An 8,806-nucleotide genomic window follows, 5' to 3' on the forward strand; every position below is an offset into this window, starting at 1 on the left:
CAGAACTGGCCAATGCTGGGTTCCAGTCCCAGATCTGCTACTTTCTAGGTGAGCCAATTACTTGGCCTCTCCAAGCCTGAGTTTCCTTCTTCTGCAAGTAGTCCTGATGCTGAGGTCTATGGGGAAGTAGACTAAACTTCTTCCTGATAATGCCATCTAAAACCTGCTCTGCCTACCTCATGGGGTTTGTTGCAGGGACTGTTACTCAGGTACAGACGTCTATGGCAATGACCAAGGCAGCAACCAGTTTTCAGCAAAGGAAACACTTAGGGAACAGGCTGGAGGAGACCTGACTTTCCTACTCAGTGCCCCCTGCTTCCAGGCCTCTCCCAGCACCTGTGTCCCAGGAAGTGACTTCCTGACCACCCCCGTGGACATGGGATGCACACACAACCAGGTGGGTTGGCAGAGCCAGGGGAGGCTTTATTTTGCAAAAGACAATTGAATTGGTTCTTAGTTGGGGCATGAGCAAGAGGGGATACCCCAGGCAGTAGACTACCCCCAAGGGTGGGCCGAGGGCGAGGGCTAGGGCTGAGCCTCAGGTGGGTCTCCTATTCCCCACACTCCCCAGTGCAGCTGCCTCCCCCCCAGGATCTGGGGCAGCCACAGGAGTGGGGAGGCTGGGAGGGACTGCAGTGGCTGTTCACTTGGGCAGGACATCGGAGGACTCGGACACCAGCTTCCCATCACGGGTCTCGATCTTCTTCACAACCACAGCCTTGGAGGAGCTGGTGCGGCTGAAGGGGCTGGAGCTCCCACCAGAGCTGAAGGCCGGCGGGAAGGAGGTCATGGCGTAGCTCGGGCTTGTGAAGCTCAGCCCACCTGGTCAGGGACAGAGGCAGCCGCATGATCACGGGAGGGCCTCATGCTCCTTCTCCCGCTCCCTCCCTACAGAGCCCCCAGGGAAGGGGAGTCTAGCCTAGGCCTGCCTGCCCAGTTATTGCATGACTCACTGCTCCAGAACTGTCAGGGAGAACCAGGAGCAGGGTGGGAAAGATCTTCCATATTAGCTGTGTGACCTCAGACGAGTCACTTAACTGGGTCTCACCTTCCTCAGCTATACAAGAGGGAAATGTACAGGGGTTGTATAAAAAATTAATAGACTAAAGCACGTAAAGCACTTAGCACAGTGCCTGGCACATAGCCACCATTCATTTGAGTGCTTTCTATTAGTAACTATATTATTTGGGTCCTGGGGATGTCCCCCATCACCCTGAGATTAAAGAACAGGAATCGTGTTCCTTCTTTTGGACTCCCTCCTTGACTGCTTAGAGCTACTGAGCACAGCCCCCTCCCCTGAGCCTATGCCTCCCTGGGTCCCACCCTCCTACCCTCCATCTGCAGAGCCCAGGACACTCACCTGAGTAGCCAGTAGTGGTCTTCGTATGGATACTCATGTTATTCATCCCAGACTCCAGCCTGTACCCAGACACATGGGCTGTCAGGACCAACCCCTGGCCTTTCTTGTCCCAGAACAAGACCCAAGTCCCAGGGGGCCATAGGCAGCACCCACCCCTCCCTATCCCAGGTCCCAGGGATGGGGCACCAGGTCCAGTCAGAGATCCCCACACCCACCTGTTCTCCTCGCCCTCCAGCAGCTTGCGGTAGGTGGCGATCTCAATGTCCAGGCCAAGCTTGACGTTCAGGAGATCCTGGTACTCGCGCAGCTGCCGCGCCGCTTCCTGCTTGGCCTGCTGCAGGGCTTCCTGCACCTCAGCCACCTTGCTGTTGGCATCCTTGACGGCCAGCTCCCCACGCTGCTCAGCATCAGCAATGGCAGCCTCCAGGGAAGCCCTCTGTGGGGTGGGGGTCAGGTAAGCCGGTGGAGCCTGGTACAGCTTCTCCCCTGCGCTCACCCGCCCTCTCCCCTCCTCTAGAGTATCCCTCCCTGATCTAGACTGGCCAACTCCACCAGCTCAAAGAAAATTCTACCAGTGAGACTGAGGGAGCAGAATGGGGTAATACAAGCAGCTTCCAGGCACTGCCCCTTACACACTTCTCATCTGTGACCCTAACCAGACTAGATATCTGGGTTCCAGACTTTCCTGAAAGCAGCAGAACCCAATCTCACCATGATAAATAAGACAGATTAAATAAAGCAGGCGTGGGGGATGTATCCTGGACCCCAACCTACCTGCCCAGCCCCCTTCCACCCCTGTTCTGGCCGCAGGGTTCTGCTCAACGTCCCTCAGCTTCCCAGGGACAGCCTGAGAAGCTGGACTGTAGCTGCCCCTCCAGCTCTGAACCCTGGTCTGGGATTCTTTCCCTAACCCCTAGACCTTCCTACATTATCACTCCTTCCTACATTATTTCCTCCCACCAGGACATGTCCAAGGATCCTCTCCCACCCCCAGTCCAGCCCGTACCTGGCCTTTGAGGCCCTCAATCTCAGCCTGGAGCCGGCTAATGTTCCGGTTCATCTCAGTGATCTCCGTCTTTGAGCGACGCAGGTCATCCCCATGCTTCCTAGCCTGGTTCTGCAGCTCCTCGTACTGCAGTGCAGGATGAGCAGTGAGGCTCGAGAGGGGACCCCTGGACCTCAAGGTGCCCTCCACCCAAGGGAGAGTGCCTTCTCTGCCAGGACACCAGAGCGCAGGCCATCTCCCTGCATCCGCCTAACACACACACACACACACACACACACACACCACACACACACACACACACACACACACACACCACACACACACACACACACACACACACACACCACACACACACACACACACACACACACACACCACACACACACACACACACACACACACACACCACACACACACACACACACACACACACACACCACACACACACACACACACACACACACACACCACACACACACACACACACACACACACACACCACACACACACACACACACACACACACACACCACACACACACACACACACACACACACACACCACACACACACACACACACACACACACACCACTGAAGGCTGCCTTCCAGACCTTTGGACACCCACTCAGTGGCCCAGCTCACAGCAGGCTGAGTGGAGTTTGAAATTCTGCTCTCTCCTCATAGATTAGGACACAGAACTAGGCAGAAGGGGAGGATCGGCTTAGTGACCCTGCTCTTCACCTTGATCTGGTACATGCTCTCGGCCTCGGCCCGGCTGCGGTTTGCAATCTCCTCGTACTGAGCCTTGACCTCAGCGATGATGCTGTCCATGTCCAGGGAACGGCTATTGTCCATGGACAGGACCACAAACGTGTCCGAGATCTGGGACTGCAGCTCACGGATCTCCTATGGGGAGAAGAGGCAGGTGGTAAGGGTCTGTCCCTGCACACAAAGAGCCAGCATTTGCAGAAGAGCATTTCTTAAGGGATAAAGCAGGGCATGGGGAGAAGAGCAGGTGGGAGTTAGGGCTGGGGAGAGCGCAAAGTTCCTGAAGAAGGAAGATGGGCCAAAGAACAGGGGCATGAAGGGAAGGATACAAGGAAACCTAGTTTTGGGTGAATAGCCAAAGGGGAAGTCTCCTTCCATCCTCTCATCCACCAATACTGAGCCCACAGAGGGATCCAATGCAGCTCAAAGATTAGAAACAAAGGCATTGTTTGGAGACAGCGTGGGTCTGAGTTGCAGCTGGATCACCACTCTGTAGGACAACCTTAAATAGGTTATTCCACTTCTCTCAGCCCACTCTCTCATCTGTGAAATGGGGTAATGAACCCTCCCTCATGCAGGGGGACAAAACATATAGGACACTATTAGCCAGGCTGATATTGGTAGCTGTGCTTATTCAGTGGTGGGCCCTTGTCTGTTGGTGTGCTGGGCACTGGCAGGACTCTCACTCTCCCGTCCCCAGGAACATACCTCTTCATACAGCTGCCTGAGGAAGTTGATCTCATCCGTCAGCCCTTCCAGACGAGACTCCAGCTCCACCTTGTTCATATAAGCTTCGTCCACATCCTGGGGGATGGGGTAGAGGGAGCCTGAGCTGCATGCCCACACCCAACCCCAACCGAGGAGCTTCCCAGTGTCCACTCAATGGCCTGGACATAGGACCCTCTAACTCATCACTTTCCCCACCCCACTTGTGGCCTGCTCCTCCAGCCTAGCCTCTGCACACGGCATCTGCATCCCCAGCCCCAACACCTTTCCCTGTGCTTCCTGCAGCCCTCTCTCTTCTACCTCCTCCTCCAGGAAACCTTCTACAGCCAGACCTCCAATTCCACTGCTCCATTTGCTTAACCATGTCCCAACATCAGTGTCCAGAGTTCTGTCCAAATGCACCAACTACTGCTCTGCCCTTGTCTATCTTTCTATGCTATATACCTAAAAGGCATTCAAATGTTGAAATAAATGAATTATCCCCATTATTTAGAACCACTTAGAGACAGAACCCAGAAAGCCTTAGTCTAAGTCTCCAAGCCCCAGCCTCGAGTCCCTCACCTTCTTGATGAGGACAAATTCATTCTCCATCTCTGTACGCTTGTTGATCTCATCCTCATACCTAGTGAGGAAAAAACTTAGAATCAGGGGATGAGAGTAAAGGGGAGGTTGCCCTGGGTATTTTGAGAGGGATATAAATACCTAGAAATTTCAGATCATGGAAATGTAGAACAGGAGAGAGCTGGTCCTTCTGCTTTCATCTGCTACCCTATCCCCACCCCCACCCCATCCGCAGCCAATGGGGAGGCTTAGAGCAGGAGATCTCCCTCCAAGACCATGAATACACATTGGATTGAGCATATTGGGAGGTTTAGCTGCAGACCTGACATGAGCCCTCAGACAGAACTTTTGGGAGTTTGCTAGATGTCAGAGGTCAGGAATATATAGGGGCCAGAACTATAAGTATAAAAGTAAGACCTCCTGGCTACCTATTTCTCCCACCTTAGGTTTACTACATAAAATAAACGTATATTTGTTGTCCTAATCCTGACAGTTCTGAGATTAAAAGGGGGTGGGTGCTATTAACAATCATGCCAGGACAATGGCCAGAAACAGACTGTCCTGAGCAAACCTGATCATACAGTCACTATAGGACTGTACTGCCCACAAGCAGAGGGCCATGATGACTTAGGCCTCTGGTCCCCAGGGGCATGGCGGGACAGGATGACTTCAGCTGGGGGGGAGGGGGAGGCTCACTTATTCTTGAAGTCCTCCACTAGCCCCTGCATATTGTTAAGCTCTGTCTCCAGCTTCAGCTTCTCCTGGCCCAGTGAGTCCAGCTGCCGCCGAAGGTTGTTGATGTAGCTCTCGAACATGTTGTCCATGTTGCTCCGAGCCGTCTTCTGCTGCTGCAGGAGGCTCCACTTGGTCTCCAGCATCTTGTTCTGCTGCTCCAGGAACCGCACCTGCATGAGGGAGGAGAGAGTAAAAAGATCCACATCAGGCCGGGATTTGACATCTGGAGGGAAGTAAGCACTTCTTTTCCTCTAATCCACTCCCCAAGCAGTGAGGTCTCCAGAACCCAGAAACTCGCTAGCTGTTCTGGAAGGATCACTTGTGAGCTGGAGGAGACAGCATGGTGAGACTGTGTGATGGAGAGTGGGGCAGGAAACCATGTCCCTCTAGCAGTTGGGGGGAACAAGAGAGAGAGTGCATGGTTGGAAGGGGACAGCCAAGGGAATTATTTTGAAGCTGCATTTACAGAACAAACAAACAGATCTTATTTACTTAGATTATATATTGCAGATCAATAAAAATAGCTTTCTAAACATGCTTTGATTTACACTTTTATATATAAAGTGTAAATCTTATATATAGATTGAAAAGGGAAATGCAGATTGCTCATATTGAATATTATCATCGTCATTATTATTTGGAATGACTTTGAAGGACTCATGCAGGTAATAGGGAAATTTTAGCCCTATCACCTGGAGAGCATTGGCCAAGACACCTAGGTTCTAGCCAAAAACTGCTACTAACCTGTGCTGCAGAACTTGAATTGCTTCCCCTCTTGGAGTCTGGGACTCCTCAACCCTGCAGTGGTCTAGAGGACCTCAGGCAGGCCCTTTGAGGAGCCCCATCTCTGTACAAACTCACTTTTAGCAGGAAGAGGCAAGAGGTTAGGTAGGTCTGTCTGCACCTGAAGACTCCTCCCCTCCCACCCCCAGCACTCCCTTTGAGATTCTTCAGCATCGCATTGGGGAGGGTTTTCCCACCCCACTCTTGATCCTGAATCCTCAACCCTCCCCTGCTGTCCCAAACACAAAGGCCCTGGGTTCCTTGGGTTCATGGAATCCAGAATTTAGAATGAAATTAAGGCATGTTAGGGAGGATATTTTAAAAAGAAGAATCGACTTGTCCCAAGAAGGGAATGCTTTTTTTTTAAATCACCCAAAGTTGTAACTTTTTAAACTGGGGGTACTTGGATGAGAAGGATGTCTTAAGGGTACAGTCTAGTTCCCACAATCCCTCTCTTTAAATCCTTTTCCTTCCCAGGCCATTCTGCCCCAAAATTATAAAAAAATAATAGTAATTATAACATTGAGCCCTAATGGAGTGCTTAATGTGGGCGAAGCCCTGCTAAGCTCTTTTACATACGTCACAGGTTTGAATAAGCAAAAACTCCAACTTGGGGATTCTCAGGCCCATCTTAGAGATGAGGAAATCAGACTCCTCAAGGTAGTCAGTCCACCCAGGAGCAATGTGAATGAGAGTTCGGACTCCAAAGCTCGTGCTTAACTATTCTCTGTAAGACCCCAGAGCTAGCAAAACGCTAGTCACGAAGTCAAGTCAAGGGTGCCAGCAGGCCCTCCGTAAACATCTGAGCAGGGCCGGGTTCCTGGGGGACTCCAGCTCCCACGGGCATCGATCTGCCCCAGAATTTCCCTCCTCCCGCTCCCACAATGCCTCCCAGGCGCCAGTCAGCAGGGAGGGGCCCAATCCTCCGGCCCGGGGCCTGGGGCCCCTAGGACAGCAGAGCCCCAAGGCTGCAAAACCCGGCCTGGCTCCGTCCGGACGAAAGTGGAGCCAGGCTGCTAGGGCGGGGCCGGCGAAGGAAGAGTGAAAGGGGACAAGGGCCGATCGGGGAGAGGGGCGTTGGCGACCGGACGTGTTATCGGAAGCCATAAACTCTGGGGTTTAACAGGACGTGAAAGTCGGGCGGGGTGCCCAGCGCCCGCAGACTTTGAATCCTGGATAGGTTTTCCTGAAGCCAGGCCCTGGCGTCTCCCCCATCGTGACCCCACCCCCAGAAGCTGAGCTCCGCCAGGTGGAGGAGTGCGTCCCCCAGACGGCGACCTCAGCCCCTCACCCAAGGGTCTCTGCCGCGCCCGGACCCGCCCACACTGCAGGCGCCCAGGGCAGTGGCCAAGGGATGACTCATCGCAGTGCCCCCCACACTCAGGCCCTGGGGCGCCAAAGGCCTCAATCAATATTTGCCCATTTGAATCAAGACGCCTACTTCCTTCTCCTAGAATCCTATCAAGTCCCCATGTTTATAAAAAGGAGAAGAAAGAAAAAAAGCAGCCGGGCACCATTAGGGCGCCCTTGGGGCAGTGCTAGGAGAAAGGGGTGAACCTGGAGAAGAGGTTCCCCTCCCACCCCACAGCTGAACAGCTGGGAGTACTCCAGGTTGACAGCTTACAGGCAGGTCAGAACTCCGGTGGCGGTGAGATAGGTGAGGGAGGAAGGAAGCCTCAGGATTTAGAGTCACAAGCCGTCCAGACCCTCTCCCCAATCCTGCCCTGGCCCAAACCAAAGTGCATGGGGGGATGGGAGTTGTAGGTAAGAAGGGAAGAGTGTTGCCAGGGTGGTGGGGCCCAGCAGGACACCAGTGGGAGCTGGAGATGAGCCCACCCATGGGGATGACCAGGAGAAAGGGCACAGGCCCTTGTAGGGCCACAGTGAGTCAGCCATTCAGGGGGGACCCTCACCTTGTCGATGAAGGAGGCAAACTTGTTGTTGAGGCTCTTGATCTGCTCCTTCTCCTGGGTGCGCACGGCATGGAGGGTGGGGTCCACCTCCAGATGAAGGGGGTTCAGCAGGCTCTGGTTCACTGTGACGGTTGTGAGGTTCCCCATACCAACTGCCCCAGGGTAGCTCCCGCCCAGGGCCAGGCCACCCCGGCTGCTGCTCACACGGGAGACACTCGAGGAGCTGATGCGGGAACTGGGCACACTCGTGTAGGAGCGGCTGCTGAAGGACCGGGGTCCAGAGGACAACTTGAAGGACTTCTGGGTCACTCTGATGGACATGGTGGAGGCTGGAGTGGAGGCAGGCAGGCCGAACCAGGTAGAGATTCAAGCAGGAGCCAAGAAGCTGCTCTAGGTAGGACAACAGCTCCCAGGGATGGCCCTTTATAAGAGAGGGACCAGCCCAAGAGAAGGGGGAGAGGTCTCGTACCTGAGTGGCTAGGCCCTGAGGGGGCCGGGCCTAACCTGACACCTGCCACCTCCATGCAGGACTCAGGTGGGGGCAGCAGAGAGCTGCTCCCACCCAGGAGCCCGCTCCAACCTAGGCGCCCACTCAAGCACCACCTCCGAAACTCAGGAAAGAGCAATTCCATGAATATGAAACTGGAAGGAAGAAATCTGCCTGACTTTGCATGAGCCCCTGTAACAAGGAGACTTGCTCTGGGTCACCCAGCTAGTGGAACCCTGTCTCCTGGGTCTTGTCTCCTTCCCTCCTGTGGGAAATAAATGGGAGAACTGGGAAGCGTGACAGGAAAGTGTTCCCCAGCATTTGGACCTCTTCTGAGCAGCTGACACCCCAAAGACACTCTTCGGTGTTCTCCCTGCTTTGAGTGATTTTGAAAGTCTTCCCAGACTGGATGATAGGGCCCTGGATTCTGAAGCCTTGAATCTAAGGTCAGCCATTTGCACTGTCT

At 53.9% G+C, this 8,806-nt stretch overlaps 1 protein-coding gene across 1 annotated transcript; it reads right to left on the reverse strand.

Annotated features, from left to right (window-relative positions):
- Nucleotides 1-398: 398 nt before the first annotated feature.
- On the reverse strand, nucleotides 399-8,278 carry KRT8 (keratin 8). The gene is made up of 9 exons (XM_008574824.1): nucleotides 7,854-8,278; nucleotides 5,119-5,327; nucleotides 4,423-4,483; nucleotides 3,844-3,939; nucleotides 3,109-3,273; nucleotides 2,367-2,492; nucleotides 1,576-1,796; nucleotides 1,361-1,419; nucleotides 399-822 (listed from the first exon to the last, which is right to left on the reverse strand). Exons 1-9 carry the CDS (start codon nucleotides 8,172-8,174, stop codon nucleotides 644-646), a joined length of 1,437 nt encoding a protein of 478 aa, XP_008573046.1. The 5' UTR covers nucleotides 8,175-8,278; the 3' UTR covers nucleotides 399-643.
- Between the last annotated feature and the right edge of the window lie 528 nt (nucleotides 8,279-8,806).

Source organism: Galeopterus variegatus, unplaced genomic scaffold, assembly GCF_000696425.1.
Source record: "Galeopterus variegatus unplaced genomic scaffold, G_variegatus-3.0.2 Scaffold1111, whole genome shotgun sequence".
NCBI lineage: Eukaryota > Metazoa > Chordata > Mammalia > Dermoptera > Cynocephalidae > Galeopterus > Galeopterus variegatus.

Coding starts and splice junctions, on each gene's coding strand:
- KRT8 (XM_008574824.1), bottom strand. CDS start 8,174: ATGTCCATCAGAGTGACCCAGAAGTCCTTCAAGTTGTCCTCTGGACCC. Junction 3,274..3,843: donor TCAGGCAGCTGTATGAAGAG/GTATGTTCCTGG, acceptor TTCTCCCCATAG/GAGATCCGTGAGCTGCAGTC. Junction 1,420..1,575: donor CTGGAGGGCGAGGAGAACAG/GTGGGTGTGGGG, acceptor GTCTGGGTACAG/GCTGGAGTCTGGGATGAATA.